The sequence below is a fragment of the Ochotona curzoniae genome, unplaced genomic scaffold, assembly GCF_017591425.1.
Source record: "Ochotona curzoniae isolate NIBS_2020 unplaced genomic scaffold, NIBS_Ocur_1.0 scaffold_1037, whole genome shotgun sequence".
NCBI classification, from domain to species: Eukaryota; Metazoa; Chordata; class Mammalia; order Lagomorpha; family Ochotonidae; genus Ochotona; species Ochotona curzoniae.
Genome location: NW_024467083.1, coordinates 19,533,794 through 19,561,571, shown reverse-complemented (window position 1 = coordinate 19,561,571; position 27,778 = coordinate 19,533,794). Strand labels below are relative to the sequence as shown.

At 45.1% G+C, this 27,778-nt stretch overlaps 2 protein-coding genes across 3 annotated transcripts; one reads left to right on the top strand and one right to left on the bottom strand.

Moving 5' to 3' along the window:
• Window positions 1-1,696: 1,696 nt before the first annotated feature.
• Window positions 1,697-14,322, bottom strand: ATP5PB (ATP synthase peripheral stalk-membrane subunit b). Its single transcript, XM_040998703.1, has 7 exons — window positions 14,199-14,322; window positions 13,954-13,990; window positions 7,901-8,046; window positions 5,763-5,926; window positions 5,273-5,398; window positions 3,215-3,394; window positions 1,697-2,045 (listed from the first exon to the last, which is right to left on the bottom strand). Exons 1-7 carry the CDS (start codon window positions 14,233-14,235, stop codon window positions 1,968-1,970), a joined length of 768 nt encoding a protein of 255 aa, XP_040854637.1. The 5' UTR covers window positions 14,236-14,322; the 3' UTR covers window positions 1,697-1,967.
• Window positions 14,323-14,484: 162 nt separating this feature from the next.
• On the top strand, window positions 14,485-22,386 carry WDR77 (WD repeat domain 77). 2 transcript variants are annotated; one of them, XM_040998776.1, is made up of 10 exons: window positions 14,485-14,687; window positions 14,903-15,088; window positions 15,923-16,064; window positions 16,321-16,370; window positions 19,179-19,249; window positions 19,371-19,425; window positions 19,823-19,894; window positions 20,376-20,484; window positions 20,892-20,960; window positions 21,368-22,386. In XM_040998776.1, the coding sequence occupies exons 1-10, from the start codon at window positions 14,573-14,575 to the stop codon at window positions 21,525-21,527; spliced, it is 1,029 nt and encodes a 342-aa protein (XP_040854710.1). In that variant the 5' UTR covers window positions 14,485-14,572; the 3' UTR covers window positions 21,528-22,386. The 2 variants fall into 2 exon arrangements, with proteins under 2 accessions (XP_040854710.1, XP_040854711.1); XM_040998777.1 differs by lacking the exons at window positions 15,923-16,064; window positions 16,321-16,370 and having other exon boundaries at window positions 14,489-14,687.
• The last annotated feature ends 5,392 nt before the right edge of the window (window positions 22,387-27,778 follow it).

The window sequence follows — 27,778 nt, the reverse complement described above, 5'->3', positions numbered from 1 at the left end:
CGCCATGACAACAACCAGCATGTGAGAGAACAAGGTCCAGGGGTAGATTCTGTGGGGGATATGTGGGCTCAACCCTGTGGAAATAAAAGTCCTGCTGGTTAGCTCAAGAGTTGGGGTGGGTGGCCTGGTGTGGTAACCAAGCAGCTAAAGTCCTTGCCTTGCATGTGCCAGCTTCCCATATGGGTGCCGGTTCTAATCCTGGCAGCTCCACTCCCCATCCAGCTGCCTGCTTGTGGCCTGGGAAAGCAGCAAGGATGGCCCAAGGCCTTGCAACCTTGCACCCATGTGTGGGAGACCTGGAAGAGGCTCTGGGCTTCTGGCTTTGGATCAGCTCAGCTCTGGCCATTTCAGTCACCTGGACAGAATATCTTTCCTCTCTGTCTCTCCTCCTCTCTGTATATCTGACTTTCCAATAAAAATAAATCTTAAAAAAAAAAAGTTTGGGTGGGGATGGGCTGAGTAAGTGTGACCATGGAAGCTGCCATCACTCATGGGTACAGGCACTGAGAATAGTCTGCGCAGTTGAGGCTGCAGCACCAACATATACATCCAATAGCAGGGTGTGGGGTAGGTTGGGCCATAATATTCACCAGCTCATACAAGGCCAAGATGCAGGGGTAGGCTATACCAAGCAGGGCCAAGCACCCACTGGAATGCATAATATCTGGGTCTGGTTGTAGGCCAAATTGGGGAACGTGGGAAACTTCTCTGGTGAGCATGTGGGGCCTGGGGGTCGGGCAGGCTGGGCAAGTTAGCTCCATTTGTTAGCAAGTGTGTGGGTTGGTTTTAGAAGGGGGGCAGACTGAGCAAGGCCGAGAAAACCTTAGCTTACCAGCAAGTGCAGAAACCAGGCTGGAGTGCGGGTCATTCTGGGCTAGGCTGTCACACCTATCTGTTTGCATGAGCCAGGGATGGGAGCAGACTGAACAGGGCCAGGTTCCAGCACTTGCTAGTGAAAGCTGGGACTGGGGGCAGGCCAGGTCATGCCACACTACAGCATCCAAAGGCAAAGGCCATGACAAGTGAGGCAGTATGCCAAGCTGGGTCAGAGCAACTACAGGAATGCACAAAATCTATGGCTGGGATCGGGTCTAGTTGGGGAGCAAAGGGGACACTCTGGCTGGGTTGTGATTCCCACTGGTGAGCACGGGGGCAGGAGTGGTGCCTGCGTTCTGGTCTGGATATGGCTGCAGGGTTCCTTGGCATGTGTGTATGGGCTGGGTCTGGGATGCGCCAGACTGGCCTAGACTCCAGCACCCACTGGTGCTTGTGAGAACCAGGGGAGGTGTAGAGCAGTCTAGGCTGGGTCTTGAGCCAGGCACTCTGATATGGAATCAGGGCATCATGGTGCTGCATAAGCTGCTGTGTCACAATGCCCTGCACTGTCACAGCAGCAGTGCAAAGCTGCCTTGTCTCAGATCCTTGGCAACATGAGCTATTTTGTGTTTCACTGAGGGATCTGCAGTGGCTTTATGAACTATCGAGTCCCTAACATCCTTTATAGGCTCTAAGTTGATAATATGGTTTGATATACAATATTCCTTTTAGTGGTTTGAATACTAAAGGCTTAAAATTTCTCATAACTTATCAGCTGGCTATAATGGTATCATTGACAAGCTTTAGTTTAATGACATCTTTAATCTTCACTCGTATGAAATGCTGAAGCAGTATTTAGAAAACTGTACAACCTGAAAAATATTTTAATTGTCATTTTATTTCAGGATGGTAGAATGAATTAAACATTCAAAATATAACCTGGTAATTTTCAGTTAGGTAACATGTTTTACCAAAAGCAAACTGCTCATTAAAAGTGATTATGGTCAACTTGAAACACAGAGAACAAAGGATGAGAAATGTACCACTGGCCAAAGTATTTCTCATTTTATGAAACTCAAACTTCACCTCTAGGAAGGGAAAGGTGTGACTTCAGTGGAGAGCAACAGTCACATTCAGCTTTGCCCGGAACGTTACAGAACTGGCTGTGCTTGAGCCTTCTTGGCCAGCAGTTTCAGATCCGCGATGCACTTGGCAATTGTCTCCTTCTCCTGTGATGGGGAAAGAGAAATCTGGTCAGACCTCTCTAAAACAGGGAAGGGCACCCACACTAATTTAAAGGATACTTTCTACTAGACCAGAATCTCAAAATGATTACTGGTATAATAGGAATAGTAGAAAAGTTTACAAGTTAAATAAATTACTTAAGAGTTAATTACTTAACATCGAGAAGTAATTTAAGAAAATCCAGAGACTCAATTAAAATTCATTCTTATCCTTTTTATTTCTTAAAGATTTATCAATTTATTTGAAAGAGGGAGACAGAGCTCTTCCATTCCAGATGGCTACAAGAGCCTCATCCAGGTCTCTCATGTGGGTGGTGGGGTCCACTCAGGACATTTGCTGCTCTACCATCACATGTAGGCAGCTGGATCTGACGCAGAGCAGTCAGACTCAATGGTGCCAACAGAGGATACTGCAATCGCAGATAGTGGCTTTACCTCCTATACAGCAATGCTTGCTCTAACTCTTACATTTCATAAGTAAAAACTATACAGAGTATCTACCACTAATGTTGGCTTGCAGAGCTAATAGCTGCTAAAAGAGATCAACCCCTAGAAATATGAGCAATATAAAAAATCACTGAAAGGATGAAAACAATTTTTAGTTTCTTTTCCATACATTTTTGCATTTTCTAAGTTTCTTATGGCATATGTTACTTTAAAAGTTAAAAAATAAAAACAGCCCATCACTTTGATAGACTATTCCTCTAATCCTGCTTAGGTTACATAGAAATAACTAGAAAGGGCTACACATACTATCTACATGGGAAGAAGAAAAAGTTATACATAAGTGAAATATAAATGAAAAGCAAATGATAAAAAAATCACAATATATTAAGCAGATACAAGCATGGAATGAAATGGAAATTGTGGAATTAGGAAATAGGAGGGACTCATCTTATACTTCATTAATGTAAAAATTGGGTCAACAATATCCAAATGACACAACGATGATTTTTTTGGTAATCAAACTTTGAGGAAAGGACAAAGTCAGCACGGCAGCTGTTGAGCACCTTGTAGGTCAGCCCCACCAAAACACTCAAGCCAGGGTCACCCTTGTTTCAGTAGTCTTTGCTGCAGCTCTCCTCCATCACAAAACACCAGCAGCAGCAGCAGCGTGTCAGATCCCAGAACGCTCCAGAAAGCGCACCACTCACCTGCTGGGCAGAGATGCTCTGCACCACGCGCTGCTCCACCCAGTTGATCATGTGTTCTCGTTCCTTTCGCTGCATCATGTTCTGCACAGAGATGTGATAGTCCAGGCGATTCTTCACCTCCTTGTACACCCTATGTAGCCGTTCCCGGTAAGTCAGCTCCAAGGCCATAGCAATGTTATTCTGGGGCAAAATTTAAGAAATGGTGAATATTGTTTACTTGAAGTAATATTTCCACTCAAAGGATTCTGTCAGTTGCACTGTATTGTTACTTTCTTATATTTTATGTAAAATTCTTTCATTGAGTTTGAATAGGAGATGTATACAGCAAAAAACTGTACACCACATGGTAAAAATGTAAGCATATGCAGAAGCTGGCAATGTGCAGATTAAGCTGTACCTGTGATGCCAGCATCCAGTCCTGGAGTGCTAATTCAAGTCTCAGCTACTCTGCTTCCAATCTAGCTCCCTGATGATACTGCTCAGAAAGCAATGGAAGATGACCCAAGAGCCACCCAGGTGGGAGACTTGGATGGAGTACAAGGAAGGCTCTTCGATCTGGCCTAGGTAGTAACTGTAAAGTCAAAAAGGTCTGCAAACAAAACTGAAGGCTATTTACCGCAGGCAGGCAGGGTGATCCTGCAAACTATGAGGTCCCATTCCTCTGCCTAAAAGCCTTTGATGATGTCCTCATTTGCAGTAGAAGGCCCTGGCCAATGAGCTTCCATCAATCACCGCTTACCAGACTCCCTTCACCTGGGAAGGCCTCCTTGTTTGCTCCGGCTCTATGGAGCAAACTTCCAGGCTTGGGGTCATTGCAATTATGCTTCTCCCTCTGCCTATTTTCCTAGAAATCCAAACGGCTTGCACCATCACTTCTTTTGTGTCTCTGCTCAAATAGTACACGCTTTCCTGACTGCCCAATAAAACAGTAACTATCTCTTGTACCCTGCTTTTGCAAGAATATACACACAGGATAGACTAAAACATCTACTGAACAAGTATTTAACAAATAATTACCATTTGGTATTCATGCAAAAGCTATACCTTCTGATTTGGTTAAAGAAATGAAACCAGAATTTATGTGTATGAGTACATGTTCATGTGTGTGTGTGTGTGTGTACAGCATACATGAGGCTTTAACATCTTCTGAGACTCAGACATTTAGGTGTTTAAAATCTTTAAAAAACTAGATTCTTGGGTTGTTCCAATAGAGGCTCTAATCCTAGGGGTCTTGGAATGGGTTTAAAACAGACTACATTAAACATAACTTTGATGCATGTACAGCGGAGACTACATGGAGAAATACTGGTTAGATCTTAGTATCTCACTTTTTATTTTATAAATGTTATCACAGCAGAAAATTCCAATTTAAAAACATCTCTCACTTTTAGATTTAAGCTCAAAGTAGTAAACAATGATAAAACATTTGAACAAATTCTTTATTTTGCAACTTTAGAACCTAATTAGGCTCTAGCTATAGCAATAAATGCTAAGGCTATCTGAATTAGCTTTGTGAATATGGACTGTAAGCCATCAGATTTTATTACAGGAAATATGTCAAATAAAGTCCTCTTATAGCAAATTAGCAAACAATACGCAGTATGCATTTTGTCTACAGCGTTTCTTAGAGCATGCCATTTTCTATCAGCTGTAACTAATAACTATTTTCTCAGGGCCAACATAATGGGAAGTGGGTTAAGCTAACATCCCATATAGGTGTTGTTTTGGTTCCCAGCTGTTTCATTTCTGATCCAGCTCCCTGCTAATGTGCCTGGAAAAACAGAAGATGGGCCAAGTGCTTGAGCCTCTGCACCCAATGGGAGACCCAGAAGAAGCTCTTGGCCTCATCCTGGCTGCCATTCTGGATGTGAAGCAGCAAATGGAAGATCTTTCTTCATTCTTCATTCTCTCTGTACTTCTGCCTTTCAAATATATATACATCTTAAAAAAAAAAAAGACTATAGAAGATGCTCTATTTAACTATTCCTTCCAAGAAACTGCTTTCTTCCTCATGTACATAAATGAGCAACTCTCTTTTCAGAAACCTGTGAAACCTACCCTCTGGACATCAAAAAGGTAGTGGCGTTTCTGAACCAGAGCCTGCTGTGCCTTCTCCGACTCAATCGCATTCTGGATTTCTTTGATGGAAGCCTGCTTCACCTCTTCTAGTTGAGCAATTTTTTGCTGTAATTATAACATAATCAACAAACATCAGTGAAAACCTCTGAAGTCAGAAAGATTCATTTTATGCTTCCTAAATACTATATTTGTGAATATATTCATTAGAGACCACTTACTGACAGAGAATATACAAATCCTAAAAAGAATTATTCATACTAGTTATGTTGAGTGGATAAAACTATGGAAAAGTTAAAAATATGACAGATTATAAAAATATATCTCTAATAGCTAGCACTGATACACATAATTGCAGTTATTGAAATCAGATCAATTTCTTTATGATTTTCCTCCAATGCCTCTAGCAATACAGAAGGCCTTGAGGCTTCTGCTACAGTCTGTAACAGGAAATAAGGTCTATGGTTCTTACCTCATTGAGCTTATCAGCAAACTCTCCAATTGAGGCACCGTATTTCTTAATTACATACACAAGTAAGCCTACTACTGATATGGAAGAGAATGTCTCTGGGGTAATCACATATATTTCTTTGGATAGACAGTATAAGATAAGCCCCGTTCCAAGCATGTAGGGTCCTAAAAGAAGAAAGAGTTTATAAATGAAATGCTCTGCCTGAAAATGAAAAGACACTTGTGTATTTGACTGGTTGAATTAATGATTTAAAAAAATGAGATTTGGCCCGGCGCGCTGGCGCAGTGGTTAAAAGGTCCTCGCCTTGCACGACCGGGATCCCATATTGGTGCCGGTTCTAATCCTGTCTGCCCCGCTTCCCATCCAGCTCCCTGCCTGTGGCCCGGGAAAGCAGTCGAGGACGGCCCAAAGCTTTGGGACCCTGCACCCGCCTGGGAGACCCGGAAGAGGCTCCTGGCTTCAGATTGGCATAGCATCGGCCGTTGCGTTCACTTGGGGAATGAATCATCGGACGGAAGATCTGCCTCTTTGTCTCTCCTCTCTGTATATCCGCCTTTCCAATAAAAAAAAAATCTTAAAAAAAAAAAAAGAGATTCAAAGACCAAACACTGAGCTGAGAAACAATACGGTGAGGATGAGCGCATACAGCTCTGGCCTCCAGGAAACCGGTGTCCTGATTCTGTTAACTTAGAAGAAACTAGGCCATCTCAGGACTCTGGGGGTAGCTCCCTCAGATGGGCACAGTAACTTCTTCACAAAGCTGAATAAACTGAGAAACAGCTCTATAGGCACAAAGATGTCAAGTTATTTACTGAAGTGATTTGCCTAGCAACACATTAAGGCTGAAAGGAACACTGGACACGATAAATGCATCTACTCCTTGTCTCTTTTCATTGAGTAGAAGCCTGACAAGAAAAATCTGTAAAGTTATATACATGTAAAAGAAAGAAAAGCAACATGATTCTCAAGTCCTATAACTTATAATGACAATATTAAAAATGGTTATCTTTAATCAGGTCACAAATTCTGAAAGAAACACTTAAAAGCATGACTTGGGATTTAGGACATAGATGTTTCCTCAGGATTTCCAGGCTCGCAGAGGCACAGAGTAGATGTTTAGGGCAGTATTTTACAGTTTTGCTAAGCAGTGCTAATACCAAAGGATGCATTGTGAGAATAAAAGGGTGACTTTCAGAAATACAATTTACTCAGGTAATAGATTTATTCTTATCTGAAAAGCAGATTTCAGAGAGGAGAAACAGGTTTTTCATCTGCTGGTTTACTCCCCAGACAGCTGAAAGGGCCATGGCTGAGCTGATCAGGGGCCAGCAGCTTCATTTTGGGTCTCCCATGTTGGTGCATGGGCTCAGGCAGTCTGTTGCCTTCGAGGCCATTAGCAGGGAGCAGGATTGGAAGTAAAGCCTCTGGGACCTCAACTTGTGATGTCAGTGCCAAATGTGGAGGACTAGTCTGTTATGCCACTATCCTGGCCCCTCAACAGTTTCTCTAAACTCGCCTGTAGTTTCAGTTAAAAAAAAAAGTATGCTAATTTAGTCTACTTCAGAATTAAAAAGGCTAACAAAGAATCCTACACTTTATCAGGGGACACAAATTTAAGGATAGGTTAAATAGTTGTCTATGTTTTCTAAAAAAATGTTCTCATAGGACTTCTTTAATGATTATATTAAATGAAGCATATTTATTATAAAAATGCAAGGCTTTGAAATCGTTCATGTCTTTTTAAAAAAAATTGATATAGTCCAATTTCTGTTTCACACACACACGTTGTCTTTTTTGCTTTATCCATGGCTTTTTAAAAAAATTATTGGATAGCATATTATTCAATTATTCAGTTATTCTCTGCTTACCATACAACAGAATGTATGATATACCATGGTAGACACTTAGTTCACTAAAGTGTGTCTAGAAGGGTGTGTGAATTGGTAGGCATCTAAAAAGGGGTCTATGAAAAGTTGGAGACACTATAAAGTTAGTTTCAAGCAAATTTAGAGCAAATTAGAGCAGCCAAATTAATTATTCTATTCAATCACCCTCACAATTCCTTTTAAAAACAGCTCAATTTATTTTATTTAGTGGTACCATCCAGATCTACCATTAAAGACTGGACAAATGCTTACCTGTTACACCTGTTTTGGGATAAAGGAACTGGAAGAATTCCTCGGGGATCAGTCCAAGACGAACTTTTCCTCCATGTTCAGGGAGAGGTGGTACAGGAGCCAGACTCGGTTTCCCTGTGTGAAAGATCCTTGTTGCCTGCAATACCCTAAAGGTAGCAATCAGACAAAGATCATCATGTATGACAAGGGCAGCTACTGAACCAAAGACACAGGCTGTATGTGACCTACTACTCAATATTGGAATTCCTTCTGGAAGCCAGTCAAGCCTTTTACCCAACAATTACTAGCATTGAAATCAGAATATGAATTCTGCACTCAGACCTCCTGGGTTAAAATCCTAGACATGCTTCTTGACTTTCAAGCAGGAACTTAAGCTTTTGCAAGTTGGGTCTAAGAGGCAATAAAATATATTAATTTACACAGGGTTGTTGTGGTGCTTAGTATATGGTAACGTTCTATGTACACAGCTAGCTACTACCTGTCTGCTATGCTGTGACCATCTTGATGCCAACAACTTGAAGCTTTCTGAATATCCCTTTGATGTCATGTTTATTATGTGAAAACTCCTGTCAGGAAGCAGTCCCTGCAGATGAGCACAGGAACCAAGTCTGGGAGTAGGCCAGACCAAGCCAGGTTATGGTATTCAATTGGCAAATATATGGTAGGTCAATTCATAACACCCACTACCAGGATGGGTTGGGCTGCAACACCAGCCAGTTTATATTAGGTCGGGACTGGGGGCTGACTGACTGGTCTGGGATGCAGTATTCACCAGAATGAATTGGAACTAGGGGCAGACCAAGCTGGCCAGGCTACAGGACCTGCCGGCAAATGCCAAGGTGAGGTGCATCATGTCAGACTGGGATGCAACACCTACGGTGAGTTGTGGGGAGGGTGGTTCTGCAGGGGACTCCCCTGCTGGGCCACTGCTCCCACTGGTGAACATGGGAACTGGGATCAGGGGCAGACCAGGCTGGGCATGGCTACAACACCTGTTCACCTGCATGTGAGCTGGATTACGGGGAGAGCCAGGCTGGGCTAACTGACTGCACCCACTGGAACACTCATGGGTCAGAGTAAGAACAGGCTGGTTGGGTTTTGCTGCAGCACTACCTGGCAAATGCTGGGACTAGGGGCAGATCCTGCCAAGCTAGGATGCAGAACCACCTGGAGAGTGCAAGATACAAGACTAGGAGTGGACCCAGGAAGGAAACTGTGGTACCTCTCTGATGGGTTGCAACGTCCACTGGTGAGCATGAGAACCAGGGCTGGGTCAGGCCTGGCTAGACAGGTGGTGGCACCCACCGGCATGAGTGTGGTTTGGATAGTGGGGTCAGGTGGATTGAGCTAGGCTTCAATGCCCATTGATGTGTATATGAGTTGAATGAGTTGTGTGACAGAGTGGATCAGTCTGCTGCATTGCTGGCAAGCACAGGAAACAGAGCTGGGGGTAGGCCTAGTGGGGGGTTATTTCGGGTTGCTCTGACGAGGCTGCAGCTCCTGCTGGTGTATGTGGGGGTTGACAGTGTGGTGGATAGAGCTGGGCTAGGTCACAGCATCCACTGAAGATGCTGGAGAAAGACGGGGCTGGAGACAGAACTGATTCAGCAACTGCAACTACCAGTGTGGGCTTAGGTTGATGTGAGTGACAGACAGAGCTGGACTCCATACTGAGAAGCTCTGAGATCACTTCAGACGAGGTTTTTTTGGGGATCCTCCCAACTTAACTGCTGGACTCAGAACCCTAACCATGGGGAAAATTGCAGGCTCTGTGGTCTAACCATGGAGTGTGTGTATCAGAACTGGGGCTCAGTGGCTAAGGTGGAGTATTGGACAATATACCCAGATGCACACGGAGGATATGGCAGTTGACTAGAGCCTGCAGAGGACATCTAGTAGCGTAACAGAGGAAAGAGGGCAGAATAAACTGGACAACTACCCCAGTCAAGTACTGACAGCAAATATCTGGGCAAATAGTGACTCTAAGGTGGACTATGTCAGCCAATGAACCTTGGAAGCATTTCCCTATCCTTGGATTGGCAAGATTGATAACATCTCAGAGCCATCAAAACCACTTAAGCATATTCCTGGGATGACATCGGGTGGCCAGCCGTTCCTCATCCCAGGCACTGAAGCAGCTGGAGGCTGGGTGCAGCTTCTTCCACCCACTTTCCCCTCATCTTCGACCCTTCCCATGCTGACCAACTATGTAAATATCATCAAAAATAAAAACAGAAAAAATTTTTTTACATGAAACAGACCTCTTCTATTTAGGGTTTCTTTAATGCTGTTCATATTTAAACTGACTACAGCATACATTCTAGGAATCTCAATCCAACGGTTCTAAATTTTTCTATGGAAGACAACACATATCTGGATTAAATATCTTAGTTTCTCTACATCCTGACTGTTCATCAGGATTTCTCATGATTTAAAAAAGATACAAAGCACTTTGCACAATACTTTAATGAAGAGTCCAAGATTGCATTTTTAGCAGTTATTGCATACTGATGTCTCTTCTAGTCTCTTTCATACTTGCTGCCAAGTTTAGATTCCTTCACATTCTCAGCATGCCTTGTCCCTTTTTAAAATTTATTATTATATTTTTGACAATCTTTACACAGTTAATTAGGGCATAAAGGCTACAGGAAAGTGGGTAGGACTATCATTTCCACACTTTTTTTTTCTATATCTGAGGTAAAGGGGGAGCTAAAGGGAGAAGCCCCACCCAGTCTCCCACCCATCCCACGTCCTCGATATGGGGCATGCTTTGAGGGTCTTGCTCAAGTGGTTTTGATAGTTCACCAGTTATGAATTGCTGCCAATCTCGCCATTCCAAGCACGAAGAAATTTTTGCAGAATCCACTGGTTGATATAGTTCATCTTAGAGTCTCTGTTTGCCCTGTTTTTCACTGCCAGCATATGGCTGGGGTAGCTGATTGGTTTATTCTGTCCTCTGTCTTTTCATGGTTAGGGATCTGAGTCCGGTAGTTCAATTGAGGGGATCCCTAAAGAAACTGTCTGAGGTGAATCCAGACCAGGTTCTTGTGTGTGCTTGCAAGTACGGGGCCCGGTACAGTCCATTGCCCCGATCAGCTGGTGGTTGCAATTGCTGGGTTGGTTCTGTTTCCAGTCCTGTCTTCCACTGGAACCAAAGGGTGTTACAGTCCAGCCTGATTCTGCCCAGCACACACTTGGCCCTCACATAAACCAGTGGGAGCTGCAGGCTAGTCAGAGCCACCCACAATAAACCCCACCAGCCCCCCCCTCATCCTGCTTCTTGTGTTTGCCATTATGTGCAGCAGACTAGTCCAGTCTGTCCCACTTCCCATTCAGCTCTCATACATGTCAATGAGCACTGAAGCCTAGTTCAACACAACCAGCTCCACTATCCAGCCTGCACACTTGCTGTTGGATGCCCTTCTGTCTAGCCACCCCTGCCCCTGTCCTGGTTTTTGTGCCCTCCCTTGGGAGTGGTAACCCAAGAGGGAGGAGCTCACTATTTCCCTTCTAGGCCACTCCCAAATTATGCACTCTCCAGGTGGTTCTGTAGTTTAACTTGACAGAATTAGCCCCCAATGTCAGCTTCTGCTAGCTGATGCTGCACCAAAGCCCAACCAACCCTCAGCCTTGTCCCTTTTTCTACCCTCCTACTTCACCACTCCAATTTTGCAACGCTAGAGTTTACAACATTTCACTGAGTGCTGGTTAATGTTTGTCTTCTGAATATTATTTCTGGCTCCAATGACATTAGCCACGTCATGAGGCTTTGAAATTTGAAATTAATGCTTGGTATTCCTTCATTTAAACTGAAGTTTCTCAAGTGGGTGGTATGGACCCAAGTACTTGAGCCATCACTGCTGCCTTGAAGGGTGCCTTTAGCAGGAAGCTGGAATCAGACATGGAGCTGAACCTAAATCCCACCAACCCCCATCAGCACTACTGGCATTTTGGACTAAATAATTCACGCTGTTCTGTGCACCGCACAAGGTTTAGCAGTGTCCCTGTGGCTCCCATACACCCTTCTTTCCTCATCCACCTGCCCACTGGTAATAATCAAAAAACAGCTCCAGATGCTGCCCATGTCCAATGAGAGGCCAAAGCAGCTCTGAGAAACTCATTAAATCATGGCATGGGAGACCCCGCACACAAACTGTCTCACCAAACAGCTGTCTGTTTAACCTTTCATTATCTCTTGCCTTAAACTAGTTCACTAACCCAGAGCCTTACCTCCGTGCTCCTTATCCAGCACCTCTTACATCTACCTTCTACCACTCGATTGTAACTATTTTTGCAGATGTGACTTAAATAGGCTCCTTTGAACAGAAAACAAACACAGCATGCATGATCCAGAACCTGTCAAATTTTATCTGTGTTTATTACCACACACATTAGCTATACAGAACTACTTATAACTCCCCAAAACCCCACAATTTCCGCCTTACGCTGCTCTCACTGTGTGATGTACCCCTCGTACCACGTCTCCTATGTCCACCAACCAGCCTTTACAAAATCCCAAGCACCTTCTTTATAAAAGCCTTCCCTAACCTTGGGCCAACATTCACCAATTCAATTAACAAAACATTACTGGCTTTCTATTCAGGGTGTGGCAAGAGACGACGTGTATATTCACACACCATTCCGAGCGGCTGAAAGTGGTATGAAGAAAAACAGAGCAAGACAAGGGGAAGAGGGGACAATGGAGCGGGGTAAGTTCTGAGGAAAAAAAAAGACAAGCAGAGATTCTCAAGGAAGAAAGCGCTTGGTGTTTCAGAGTAGCAAGGGCAGTCTGGTTGAAGCACAAACAAAACAGAATAAAAGTTGGATCTAAGAGGTAGGATGGGATCAATTCATACCGGGCACTGTGGGATATTCTAAAGCTGATCTTTATTTCAAGTGAGATGGGACATATCAGCAGGCTTTAGGTGTAGAACTGACACAATCGCTCTGGCTACGGTGGGACAAGCCTCAAGCTGCACAAGTACTAGGGAGGAGACTACTAGGCGGGGAACAAGTGGCCAGGGCCCACATGTCATCCGGAGGAGGACACTTACTACTCTGGTTAGGGAATGAGAAAGAAAAGGTCGTTCCTTGCATCATGTACATAGACTTATCTACTTACTATCTCTATCATGATTTTTTGTTTACATGTCTGAATAGACCGCACTTTCCCTTGTTGAAAGCAGTTACAGCTCTATTTTATTGCAAGCATGACTTAATTAAAGCCAATTCTAAGTCATAGGATAGTTACATTTTGCAAGCTTTAAGGCTACAAACTGCAAAGAAAAAAACTGCCATGCCTAAGGAAATCATTTTTTGCCTGCCAATATTTACTAAGCATACACTATATACCAAACACTGTCTTTAGTTCCACTGAAAACTGTGTCTTCTCACTGGTAATAACAAGCACTCAACTCCATCTGGCAGATGATTGAGGTTGAGGTGATACAGCAGCAGGCGAAGCCAGGTGGGCCCCTTGCTAGAGAACCGCTGTGCCGCAGCTACGAACCCAGCGAGATGGTGTGTGAGCCCCACTAAGCAGACACTGAGCCTTAACTCCTCTTTGTAACCTTGGCAAGCTAAACATATATGGACTCAATGCGTGGTTTCTGCGACTTGTGAGATGGCACTGAAACGGTAGGAATGTGGAAGACAGATGGAAAAGCAACATGTTTAGCAGGCTTATTTAACCCAATGCACCCTGGGGATGTAATCTAGTAATTTTCATTCGTTGTGTCAGGTTGTGTCAGGCTGAAGGTCACAGGGAAATGGGCGGAGCTTCCGGGTGGCAGGTTATTCACCCTCTTGGGGTCTTTGCCATTAGGTGACAGGCCAACATTCCAGGCAGTGCAGACGAGGCTTTTAGACGCAGACAATGGGTATGCCTCACAAACAAAGCCAGTCCAACCGTGACAGCCGCTGATCTTTATCAAGCGCCAAGCATGCAGTCTTTACTTCAAGCAAGGGAATCGCTGGCCGATCACTACGAGGAAGCAGCAGAGGCACGAGAGACAGACAAGGACACAAGGGAGCACTCCACGTCCCACACTTACCCCGGACCCAGGAGGCCTGCGTTCTTCAGGGAGGGGGCTGCGGACACACAAGGCGCGGGTCAGCAAAGTCAAGGTGAAGCCCACCGTCCCGCGCTGCCCCGCCACCGGGTCTGGCGCCCTTGTTGCCCTCCCCAGTGTCCCGCCTCGCTGTCAATCAGGCCCAAGGCACCTCTCACCCTCCCCGACCCTACGAACCCCGGCGCCCTCTCTCTCTGCAGTGGCCCTGACAGCTCCAGAGCCCTCACCCGCTGCGGCGGCAGAAAGCACCACCCGGGACAGCATGGTCAGCGAAAGCCCAGGCGTCCCTGTGACCCCGAACGGAGACTCCACCAGGAGTAGGGGCAAGATGGCCGCGCGCAACTCTCGCGAGAGGAGAACTCCTTCTCTGGGCACTTTAACCTGGACCTTTTTTTTTTTCTCGCGAGAAGAGGCATAGGGTCCTGAGCACTTGTGGAAAATGGGGTGGGAACGTGGAAGCCAACTCTCGCGAGAAGTAGAGTGACGGTAGTTCCCGGATCGGGGCGGAGAGCCAGCGGTGCACCACGTGGGATTGCCGCCGGGATTGACTCCGGTTGGCGCGTCCGGCTGTTCCGTGTAGGGTCAAGTGGGAATCGTGAAGATGCGCAAGGAAACGGCTCCTGCGGCAGTGCCCCCGGCGGCCCGCGAGTGGAACCTTCCCCCTAATGCGCCCGCCTGTATGGAACGGCAGTTGGAGGCTGCGCGGTACCGGTCCGGTGAGCCGGGGTTCCGGGCCTGGGAGCAGCCCCCTCGCCCCCGTCCTGCCTGGGCCGCCCTTGTCCTGGGACGACCCCGCACGCTGACCCCTTTGGCTCCCCGCTCCCGCCCCGCCGTCCTGCGCTGGGATCCAGGCTCCCGGCTTGTTCCCTGCGGTCACTATGGAGACCAGCAGGTCCACGCCTCTCGCACTGACAGCCTGTACCTCTCGTAGATGGGGCGCTGCTCCTCGGGGCCTCCAGCCTGAGTGGCCGCTGCTGGGCCGGTTCCCTATGGCTTTTCAAGGACCCCTGTGCCGCCCCCAACGAGGGCTTCTGTTCGGCCGGAGTCCAGACAGAGGCCGGAGTGGCAGACCTCACGTGGGTCGGGGACAAAGGTATCCTGGTGGCTTCTGATTCAGGTGAGTCCCTTTTCCTTCACCCCCTGGTGGGGAGCGGGCCTAGCTCAGTCTGTGATGCCCCAAAGCAGTTCTTGAAGGGGCCTGAAGGCCCAATATTATCTAGGTGGGCAGTATCTTTTCCAAAATCCGAAGTTGTCTGGTGACATCGCCTAGAAAAACCCAGAACAAAAATACTAAATGAATTGGAGCCATTTCCCTCCCTTCCTTCCTAACTCCTAAGCTAAGACAAAGGATAGTCGTGTTTTTAATGATGCGAAGGCATCCCATTTCTTTCCATTTTCTTAAATGTCTTCATTCTTTGATTTGAATGTCAGGCTCAGCAGGGGAGAATTTGCAGTTTATTTAAAAAAATCAGAATTTGGAAATTGTCAGGCGTTGCATTGAGGTTTGAGCGTGGGACATTAAAGATGGATTCCCTGACAGTTGAACACTAAATGAAAGACATTAATTAAGGTCCAGAAGTTACTCGTCAGTGTCCAAATAATTGGGAAGAGTTAACTTTGCTGGGTAGTGAGCCATTTAGATAGGGAGACTTCATCTCGCTGGAGACTCACTTTCCAGAGTTCTTTCCCTAGAAGAAAAATGTTAGATTTTAGAGACCTTTTTATGTCTTCTTGTGTTTTGCAAGGAACTTTCCCCATGTCATCATCTGGGGTTAGAAAAACAATAATACAGCTTGAAGCCAAAAGGATGTGGAGGTTACCTAAACACTCTGATGGGCCTTTGCTTTTCTGAGCCAAATAAGCATGGTGGAGGAACACCAACTGTTCGAGTCTTACAGGTGCGTTTCTGCCTTGATGTAATCCCAGCTCGTGTTTCCCTCACCCCCAACAGGTGCTGTTGAACTGTGGGAGCTGGATGAGAATGAGACCCTGATTGTCAGCAAGTTCTGCAAGTATGAGCACGACGACATTGTGTCCACAGTCGGGGTCCTCAGCTCGGGCACGCAGGCTGTCAGCGGCAGCAAAGACTTCTGGTGGGTCCCTGTCCTCACTGCTCCTGTGTCTTGGCCACCTCCCGGTGTCCTTATAGGCTTGTGACCCGCTCGCTCTTGAGAAATCATAGGCTCATTACAGCGTTGTTTGTTGTAACTCATTGTAAATAGACCATAACAAGAGTCCAGGAAGCAAAGACATGGGACAAATTGGAGAAAGGAAATTCCTGTTTGAAAAAAATTTTTTTGTAATATTGGTAAGGTAGGTCAAGATTAAGTGTTTCCTTTTGCTTCTTAGCATCAAGGTTTGGGACCTTGCTCAGCAGACAGTACTGAATTCCTACCGAGGTGAGTTCTTTCTCTTCAGTCCTGGCCTTGGCTGTTTTGTTTTACTTGTCCCCCTGTGAGTTATTTGAACTTGGCTTGGGTGTTTGGAGTAGCAGCCAATTCCATGTTCTCTTGTGCCTGCTGATTTTCCTTAAAAAAACTGCAGGTTCCAAAATCTACCATGTGCTCTTTTCCTCATTTTCCCTATGTCCTTTCCTCTTTTCTTACTAAGCTGTCTTTTTATTTGAAAGAGAAAAACAGAGATTTTCCATCTGCTGGTTCATGCCCCAAATAGCACAGTGACCTGGGCAGTCCCAGGCTGGTGGTATCAAGAGCCAGGAACTCCATCCTGGTCTGCCACATGGGTGGCAGGGACCCGACCACTGGACACATTGGTAGGGAGATTGAAGTGGAGCGGCCAGGACCAGTGCTCACCTGGGATGCTGTACCACCATGTCAGCCTCTCTGCTTCCCCACTTCTGTTGCTCGTTTTACTGCTTTCTCAACCACGGAGGGTCTAAACTCTCAGTCTTGCTCCGCTTCTGCTTCTTCTGCTCCCGCTTTTCCTCCATTGTTGGTCTCTAAGTTCTTTTTCAATCTGGTCCATCACTTTCCTGTCCATTTCTAATTCCCCTATCTATTTTCAGGCCTTTCTTTGTACAGGTGGTAGTAGCTGTTTTGCAGCCTGTTATCTTTAGTTCTCTTGGTCTTTGGTTCTAGTTGTTTGCGCATTAGAATACCAGTTTTGCATCATGGCATTCAAGTTCTTTTAACTGTCATTGTGTTTTCAAGCATATTTTGCTAATCTAACTCAGTCACAGTAGATCCTTGACTTTCTTGAGGGATAAACCCTGAAACTTGTGAATCTAGATCTTTTGAATATTCACCTCCATAAAATGTCTATTTTTTTGGTCAGCACCATCATTTTTTTGTTTTTTGGTTTTTGTTTGTTTGTTTTTGTTTTTGTTTTTCTTTAACACTTTCATTAACAGTATTAGCCATTCCTCAGGAAAACGATGTATAGAATGTTAAATGTGTGATTGTGAGTTGGAGCTGCTGGGTGATCACTGCAGTTCTTTTAGCGGTTCTTTCCTTCACCTGATTTCCTTATAGTTCAAAACAAAATCACAAACACACATCTGCTGGACTTTTAGACAAGTAAGAGGCAGACACCAGTGTTAAAGTACCAGTGCTTACAGTGTAGACTGCTACATTTGCCTGCCGTGTCCTGGACGTGTGCTGTGCTTTCCTGGATAATGGCGTCTCTTCCTTCTTCACCCTCTTCTGGTTACTCCTTGGTGTTTGTGTCTTAGTCATGACACCGATGTCCAAATCTTTTGAGGATGGAGGAACCAGGCTTTTTCACCTTTCGTATATTTGTAGGTTGCTTATCTCAAAGCATTACTTTCTTCAAGTGTGCAATTAAGTCCTTTTCTAGCTTATCATCCTCTTAGTTTTCCATGGATTCCAGGGCTAGGAAGTAACTGTGGAAAGCAAACCCTCCGACTGTCATGGGAAATTAATTATATGACTCTAGACAAGTGATTTCCATAGCTTCTGGTTAACACTTCACAGTGATCTTCAAAAATGTTTGTCCTTAGGGAATTTTGAGAACTACTTCCACATGTTTTAAAGAAGCAGCAAAAGAGATAGTTTCTAATTATTTATTGTATATACTTTTAAGGTGCTTGTTCACCATCATTTTTGATTTTCAGATTAGGCCCATTTAGTCTGTGCAAATATTAAATAGGCCAGTAGGCAAAAATCCAAACTGCATTGTTAAGTTAGTTTGACAAATTAGATTTAACTTTATATCAGGAAAAGTTGAGTTTTATTTGTTTGAAAGTTAGACTTACAAAGAGAGAGCCTCCTTCCACTGATTTACTCCCTGGGTGGTTGCGTTGGCCAGGTCTGAGCCAAGCTCAAACAGGAACCAGGAACTTTAGCTAGGCCTTGGACGAGTGTGGCAGGGCCCAATTACTTGGGCCATTTTCTGCTGCCTTCCCAGGTGGTTTCTCAGGGTGCAGCAGGACTGCAAGTAGAGCAGCGGGACCTGGAACTAGTGGAATGCTGACTTTATCTGCTATCCCATAATGCCAACCCCTGAACTCATTTTTAAATTTTGATAAACTTGAACACATCTATCACATTTTTCAGTTTTCATTATTTGAGACAGGTAGGTCATTTACACTTAAGTTTGTATTGTGACTCAAACAGGTGGTGTCCCACTCATGGACCTTTACCCATAGTCCTGCTTGGTAGCTCCCTGGCCTTTAGGGAAAAGCCTCCTTTTGTCCTTTGGTGTGGAACCTTTGGATTTTTACGCCCTTGGACATTGTATCCTGGAAAGCTTTGAGATGGTACGTGTTACACATGGGTGAGAGCCATGTGTTCCTTCTGTAAAGTGGGATGGAATGACTAAAAGTTCAGGCAGTTGAAGTTTTGGTGAGAGAACTTTGGAGAAATGGATTTTCTTAATTATCATTGCTTTGAACTTAATTGAAAGTGTTTGTATTTTACTTAGAAATAAAGGAATTCCAGTTATGAAAACTGTTATTCTGGAATTACTTGGCTCATACATCCAGGATATGTTAACTGTGAATTCACTGTTCTTACTAAACCCCTGACTTCTGTATCATCCTTGAAAATTCATGTTAACTTTTTTAACACTTCCAGCCTGTCTTAAAGGTTTTGTCTAGTCCTGTTGCATGGTGAGGCCAGGCCCATTTCTTGCACGTGCCCTCTTGCTCCTTGATTGTACGTGGCCTTGCCTTTCGTGCTGCCCCCAGCTGCGTGCCTGTTATGTTTCATTTTCTCTTCCCATCACAGCTCATGCTGGGCAGGTCACCTGTGTTGCCACCTCTCCGCACAAGGACTCTGTGTTTCTCTCATGCAGTGAGGTAACATCCGGCCACTTCTCCTTCCCTCCCCACATGCCTCCGTGGGCCAGTCTCTACTGTGGAGAACTCTGGGCCAGCACTTTGGCCTGTGAGACCATTTTCTGCTGCTCTTTGTTTTTAGGACAGTAGGATTTTACTTTGGGATACTCGCTGTCCCAAGCCGGCATCACAGTTGGGTAAGTCTGAGCGCTGCTGGGGAGGTCCTGGGAGCCTACCCGGAAGAGGCTTTCCCTGACTTAGTAAAAGGAAAATGGCCATGTGTGACATACATGATGTAATCTTTTCCACTGTGGCTATGCTAACCTTGTTCTATGCAACAAGTACGAAGAAGGAAGGGGAGGGTCTGGTTCCTATGTGGGAGATTGTTCTGTTGGGTGTGTGGGTAGAGGGGCCAGAATCATTATATTCATGCTGTGTTGAGAAAGGCAGGAAGCTGATAGATAAAGGTAGATTGTGAGATAAAAGATTGAGGACTGTGCTGCCTTCGCAGGGTTTGGGAAGCTGAATAAAGGAGCTCCTGTGGTTTAGAATGACTTCTTTTGAGTTTCATTCTAGATCCTTCTTCCCTTGTAGGCTGCAATGCCTCTGACTACCTTCCTACTTCACTGGCTTGGCATCCTCAGCAGAGTGAAGTCTTTGTCTTTGGTAAGGTAGAGTGCAAACTGATGTTGACTCTAGTTTAGGGAGGGTGGGAGAGCAAGCTCACCTGGGGCAGCTCCAGCTCTTAGCACAGGCGTCTTAGCCATGCGTCTTAGCTTTGGAAAACAGTCAGTTTTTCCCCCAGTGGACTTGATTCCTGTTTTTTCTGACCCCTGTATTTTGGGCGTGGCTACCAGTAAGTGAGCCACAAAGCAAGTGGGTTGCTGTATTGGGAGTTCTGTCCTATTGTGGGTCTTGATAATGGGCTGTGCTTATGGTGACATAGCTTACGGTTAAAATGATAGCATTCTCATACAGTCATTTATTTGTTGTAGCCACTGCATTTTTATCCCTACTTTGCAGAAGAAGAAACTGATGCTCAGAATGGTTGACTTGTCCAAACTTGAGAAACTGGGATTCAGATCTAGGTCTGGCTGACACCAAAGCCCATGTACTTAACCTCGGTGATGTGTTCTCTCTTCCCTAGGCGACGAGAATGGGACTGTCTCTCTAGTGGATACCAAGAATGCCAGCTCTACCCTCAGTGCAGTAGTGCACTCACAGTGTGTCACCGGGCTGGTGTTCTCCCCGCATAGGTATGTCTATTGTCACTGGGGACATGGGGAGGAACAGAAATGGCTCTTAAGACTTCACACCTCTCTTAGGTTCCAGTCTCTCAGAATGCTTGCAGTGTAGCTTCATTGTTGTTTAGCACCAAAGTGATTTACCTGTAGGTTTCTAACATGTGGGTTGGAAGAGCCAATGTTTCTAGGGTGCTAGGTGGGGCCCCAGAGAGGGGCCAGATGGCATGGTTTGTTTGCTAGGGTGGTTATTGTTGAATCTGGCTTTGTTCTGTGTTCCCTTTCTTTCCCTGGAATTTTTAACATGCGCTTGAAGGGTTGCAAACTTCAGCCACAGCTGGGAGACAGGGTGCCTTCTCAGCAGAGCCAGACCAGTGAGGGTTTTGTTTTGGCTTTTCTCAATCTTTTCCTCCCTCCCCTAGTGTACCCTTCCTGGCCTCTGTGAGTGAAGACTGCTCACTTGCTGTGCTGGACTCAAGCCTTTCTGAGGTGTAAGTATGAAGTGGACTCCTGTGACCAGGGTCAGGGAGTGGGAGCAATGGGAGGGTAGGCCCTGGCATTGCCTGGGTGGGGGAAGCAGGCCGACTGTTGGCAGTTAGCTGGTCCCTGCAGGGGAGGATTAGGGGTGGTGGATAGAATTTCTCTCTAGCGTTGAGCCCTCTTCCACAAGGGGACAATCCATCCTTTTCCCATAAAGAGTTTGAAATGCAACTTGCTGTAGTTTAGTCCTGCCACTATTATGAGATTGGAACACTGGATTACATAGCAGATGCGTTTACACTACTATTCAGGTGATTAAAGCCATGCAGATGGTGGTATATGTGTTGTTGGTTCTCCTTCCCCAGGAGTACATTTTCTTGTCTCTCATGCTCAGACTGTCTTCATTTCTCTCCTGCAGGTTTCGAAGTCGGACCCACAGAGACTTTGTGAGAGATGCAACCTGGTCTCCGCTCAATCACTCCCTCCTTACCACGGTGGGCTGGGACCATCAAGTCATCCACCACGTTGTGCCCTCAGAGCCTCTCCCAGCTCCTGGACCTGAGAATGTTGCTGAGTAGTTTGAATTTCAGACAGAAAGCTAATCTGTTCCTCTGCCTCACCCTCTTTGCACGTGCGACCTTAGACATGAGGTCGATGCACCAGATCTGTGCCGCTAAGTGGCACTGTCTCTGCCAGAGGGAGGCTGGGTTCTAGAAGCCTGTTACAGGGAGGGGAGACGTGAAACACAGATGTGTAAGTGTGTCTAGGTGTGTAGGTGTAGCTCTGTAGGTTTTGGTGGCAGGAGTAATAACAGTTCCATCCCATATCTTGCATAAACACCGTCTCCAGCCTCCCTCCACCCCCATTTCCTCCAGCTTCCCTTGCAGCTGAGGTATTTATATCCCTACATTTTTGGAAGCATCTTTCAGTGCTACTCATAGGGGTAAGAGCAACTTTCTGTTTGTTTGTTTTTCTTTGTTTGAGCTTTTTTTTTTTATTCACAAAATTTCAAACCAGCCACTTTGAGGAAGAGGTGGGATGCATCACAGTTGTACACAAGCTCCTTGCCATTAAACTCAGCTGTCTGGCCCAGAAAGAGACTGGTGCATGGGTGACATCTGTCTCCTCCTTCATACCCTGCACCTCTGCCTGCCCCCTAGTGGTGTGTGTGAGGGATGAATGGCTTCCTGTCATAGATGCCTTGTGGAAAAGTTTGGGGGTGATGGAGACGTGAAGACATTTCAGCTACCTTAGGAAACTGGCAGACTTTCACTGAGAAACCTTGCTCCTTTGCCCACCTGGAAACAGCCTTGGACCTGAGCTCGCCTACATCGGGGTCCCTTCTCTGAATTTAGGCAGTCTGAATGCTGCATATGTGGAGTCCTGAGGCTTTTATTGAAAATGCTTGTTGAAGGAATAAAGAGTTCCATCACTGTCGGCCTGTGTGTGTTTGTGTGGCATGTGCAGTTACATTTACTCGTCGTGAATGTTGCCAGGGTGTCTCTTGTGTCACCCCCTGCTTCTCTGTGCTGTCTCTTCCCAGAATGGCTTGCTGGAGCTTACAGTGACCATGATTTTACTCCTTGGTTTGGTGGAGTGATCAGTTAGTGATTATATTGAACCTAAACACAATTATGTACTCTGGAGCTTCATGTAGCCAAGAGTTATGAAACTGGGGGCAGTTTGGAGAAATACGGCCAAAATATTGCTAAGTAAAAGTATGCTTCCCTTTGGCTAAACTTGCCTGTTTTCAGGGCTGCCCTGGCAAAAAACACAAGGGCGTTTGTTACCATGTGCTTTTCCGGGGGTGGGGTGGGAGGAATGCCTACATTTTTATTAACTGTAACTTAGAGGGAATGGGAGGGGTGGATAGCATCATTTAAGTTCTGCTTTCCAGAACAAAAAGCTAAAATTGGTCCCTAAGTGAAAGTAAGGTGTGTGAAAGTAGGAATTATGATCCTTTTCATCATGGATTTAGGAATGGTGCCAAAAATGAAGCTAGTGCTGTGGCTTAGTCGGCTACTCTGCATGTATTACTGGCATCCCATGTGGGTGCTGGTCTAGTCCTGCCTGCAGCACTCCAGTCCTGCTCCCTGCCAATGGCCTAGGAAAGCTGGCTGGCAGAAGGCGTTGGGCCGCCACACCCACCATGAGAGACCTGAAAGAAGTTTCTGGCTTTGGATCAGCTCGGCTTTAGCCATTGCAGCCATTTGGGGAATGAACCAGAGGGTGTAACAATTCTGTCTCTAAAATCTGCCTCAAAATTATTTTCTCTGAAAAAAAGAATGGTGGAAAAAATATCTTCTGAGACTAAATCTGGGGAATGTTTGAAAGTTAATGGAAAATATGAATGGATTTCAAAATTTTTTTAAACCAAATCAACATGTTTGCATTTCATTTTCCCACAAACTATAGTACTGTCATGTCAAGGGGATTAAAATGAAGAATAGTAGTGTGATTTATTGTAAACAAATATGTTCACATTAGGCTGTGCTGCCTATTAATGTTTATTACCAAGATCTTTGCAAACCTACTTGGAGTTCATTTGGTGTGACCGTGATTTATGGAAGAATGAGTACATTTGTGTTGAGCAAAGAAGATAGTTCATAATAGAAAGTCTCAATAAATGGGATATTGCATACAGGGTAGTTCACCAAGTTCCTAAGTAGCTCCAATAAAGTGATGATGGGGAAACATCCATTATGTTGGAAGAAAATTTTTGCCTGTAATATCACTGATTCCAATGTGTAAATACTAGGGTAAATTGGTTTGCCAACTTAAGTATTCTTACTCTGAAGTCCATTTCACTTGAACCACTATATTCTGCTGCTGAGCTCTGACCTTTCGGGGTCTAAGAGACTCAGATCTTGACTAGTGCTCAGAACCACAAAGAAGCAAGAGTACATGCAGTCCATCATACGTGTGGCCAAGGCATTTTCTGCCCAACATGCTAGACCAGTGAAAAGCTGAACAGGAGAGGCTGCTGCCTGTTACAGCAGTATCCCAGTTCTGTTACAGTAACCCTGTTACAGCAGGCAGTGGTTCTGACTGCTCCACTTCCAGTCCAGCTCTGTTTATGCCTAGGAAAGCACTACCAGCAACACAGGTGCTCAGACCACTGCACACATGGAAGATCCAGAAGAAAATGGCTCCTGGTTTCAGCCTGGCCCAGCTCCAGGCCTTACAGGCATTTGGGGAGTAAACCAGTGGATGGAAAATTCTTGTTTCTCCTCTCTGTAACTGCCTTTTCAAATAAAAATTATGTGGTTCATAATTGCAGCAGCAGAAACACTTGAGTCCTAACTACTCTGAGGCCTCTTGCCATATATCTTATGGTCAGTATGTTAAAAAGGGCAGAAATATTGAATATATATATATATATATATATATATATAATTTGCATTCATTTGAAAGGTAAAGAAATTGCTCTCATTTGGTTTAGTCCTCAAATGCCTGCTATGGCCCAACTAGGCCATATGAAAACAAAAAGCTGTGAGGACTCAAGCCAGGTGTCTAAAAGCAGAAGAGTCAACTCTAAGCCATCATCTCTCTCTGCAGGGTACACATCAACAGGAAAGGAATTGGGAGCTGAGTTGAACACTGGGGAATCAAATCATAACCATTATGTCATATTCCTGCCCCTCAAGATATTTTTGTCTTTTTTTTTTTTTTTCTGGAAAGGCAGATTTACAGAGAGAAGGAGAGACAGAGAGCAAGATTTTCCATTCACTGGCTCACTCCCCAAGTGGCTTCAATGGCTGGAGCTGAGCCAATCTGAAGCCAGGAGCCAGTACCTTCTTCTGGGTCTCCCATGTGTGTGCAGCATCCCAAGGCTTTGGGCTGACCTCGACTGCTTTCCCAGGCCACGATCAGGGAGCTGGCAAACCCAAGCATTCTGATTTGGGATATGAGCATGTTAACTGCTAGCTTAAATGTTTCTCTTTTCTCACATTTTTGATTTTATTGTATGTCTCAGAGCAGTTTATCTCTCCCTCCTGAGGTTCTCTGAGTTTCAGGAATCTGAATGTCTGTATATCACTGCAGATTAGAGAAGTTTTCAGCCAGTGTTCTTTAAATAAGTTTTAAACTCTCTTTTCTGTCTCTTCTTCTAAAGCTGTGTTTTGACACTTGATGGTGTTCTATAAATCTCTCAGATTGGAGTAAAGGGGTTGGAGACAGCCATCAGGATCCATGACAGGGAAGTGAGGACGAGAGACATGCCACCTGCCACCTAAGCCACTAGCATGCGTGGCATTTCCTGGGCCCCAAGGTGGATAATAGAGGTCACACAGGTTGGCAGCTGAGTCTAGAGGGGAATGTCATTATTTCCAGGTTTAGAATTGGGACGGTGCTTGGCAAGTCTGCCACCTGGACTGGTGCCTCCACAAAGCATCCCTCCTAGGTTTTAGGCTCCACTGGAGTTTTACAAAGCCCTTACAGAATCCCAAGACTCCCACATTATTGTTGCTTCAAGGGCTCTGAGTGGGAGCCTCTGTTCTGCCAGCTTGCTGACCTGGGACGATGACATTGAATCTTAAAGACTATGTCTGGGTTAGTAGATGTTTGCAGGTGGGGAAGAATCCGGATGGAAGTGATAGTGTGAAAAGTGTGAAAAGTGCTGCTTTTAAGGAATCTTAAACACTGTAGAGAAGGGACTCTGTAGGCAAGGTTAGATGAAGTAGGGGCAGCAGCTGGGTTACCGATACCATATGCTGTGGGAAGAACTTCAAACAGAAGAGACATGTGAGATGTACTTTTGAGATAGATTGCCTGGCTGTGGTTTACAGAGGAAGCAATGAAAACTTCAGGGGACCCATAGTATTCTTGACCCCAAAGGCACAGAAATAAATTGGTTTGGCTGTTTGCGCTTTCCCACCTCTGACTTAAACCTGGAAGTAGTGCTGCAAAGATTCAAAGATTTGGAAGTGGAAGGTGGTGGGGGGCTGTTGTATCACTTGGAATAGCCACGTCCCATGTAAGAGTGCTGATTTGAGTTCCAGCTACTCTGTTTCTGATCCAACTCACTACTACTATAAATGGGAAACAGCAGGTAGTGACTCTAGCACTGGAGTCTCTGCACCCATGAGAGAGGTCTGAATGGGATTTTTGGCACCTGGCTTCAGTCTGGCCCAGCCTTATTGTGGCCACTAAGGACTGACCAGTGGGTGGAAGATCTCCCTATGCTTCTTTCATGGTTTTTCTTCCTTTTAAATAAATAACTTCAAGAATCAACAAAGATTGGCAGAGATTGGGTAGCTGGCAATGAATGACAGTAGCCCAGTGACAGCAGCAATAATAGTAGCTGCCGAATTTGTTACCCAGCTGCCTATGGCAAACAAGGTTCACCCATGAAGGTTTTGTCCCTACGTGGTGATATTTAAGAGGTGGAGCCTAATAGAGGAATCCTTAGGCCACTGGGAGCATGCTGTAGAAGAGAACTATGGGACCCTAGGCCTTCTGTGCCTGGTTCAAGATACAATTGCTTTACTCAAACACCTGCTCCTTTCATTGCCATCCACTGCCTAAACAGAGGCCGAGTCAATGGCCTGATCTGAAACTTTGAAGCTCCAAAACCATGAGCTCAACAACACTTTTCTCTTTATAATTTAGCAATCTCAGTTATTTTGTTGTGATTTAAACCTAGCACATTACCCATGAATCAGTTGGGCTTGCAGCAGCCAACTGGGTGAATTATAGGAGGTTGTGATGCATTAGAAATAAGCATCTCTGAATGTTTTTTTTTTTTTAATTTATATTTACTTGAAAGACAGATGTGCTGTTTCACTCACCAAATGACTACAACTACCAGAACTGAGCTGATCCAAAGCCAGAAACCAGGAACCTCTTCCGGGTTTCCTATGCAGGTTCAGGGAACTGAGCATTCGGACGTCCTTCACTGCTTTTCCAGACAACAAGTAGGTAGCTGGATGTGAAGTGGAACAGCTGGGATGTGAACTGGTGCCCACATGGGATGCTGGTGCTTTAAAGGTTGTTGAGCCATGGTGCCAGCCCCCCAATACCTCTGAATTTATCAAGTCTTTTATGGTGGCACTTTTTTCTACTGCAGTCCTAGCAACCAGCATTGCTTTTCTTCACTACGGTTTTACTGTGTTTACTCATATACACACATGATTCCAGGCGCTTTTGCTTGGTCCTGCCTACCGTAATCCTCCTGATATAGGTCAGTGAAATGTGAGAATTCTGCATGTTACTCTATATATTCCCAGTACACATCATGGATCCTAGGGAATTCACCACAGGGATAAACCCATGAGCAAACTGGACCAGTGCTAGGTGAACTCAGGCCAAGAATCTATTTGCCCCTTGCACTTTATAAGCCCATAGTTACCATTTTGATCACTTCAGTGGTTCCAATCTCTGAGAATCAGCATCAATTTACTAAGCAAATATTGAATACTACATCATGGGCTGGCATTCCTTTCCCTCAGATGACATCACCCAGTCTGTATTATCTCTTGCAAATTTAGCTGCAAATTCACACTCTATTCCTTCGACCACATAGGAGGTTCCTTCTCTTGCAGGGATAGCTTGCTTAGAGTTGAGTGGCTCCACGATTGTATACTGGCTTAGCTATGGAAATTAGGTAAGAAGGCATAGGCTCCCTTGTAACGATTTAGGTTGGTTTGTATCATATAAACCTACAACCTTTCTACATGATTAGCAGTACCTTGGTAGTCTAATTATCCCTTGAAACCTCATCATCAGTTACTCATAAGCTACACATTCCTTACATTTGCATCATTACTTACAGGTCAAAATACTGTGATTACCATTTCTTCCTTGTGACTCCTGTGGTCAGTGTTCAGGA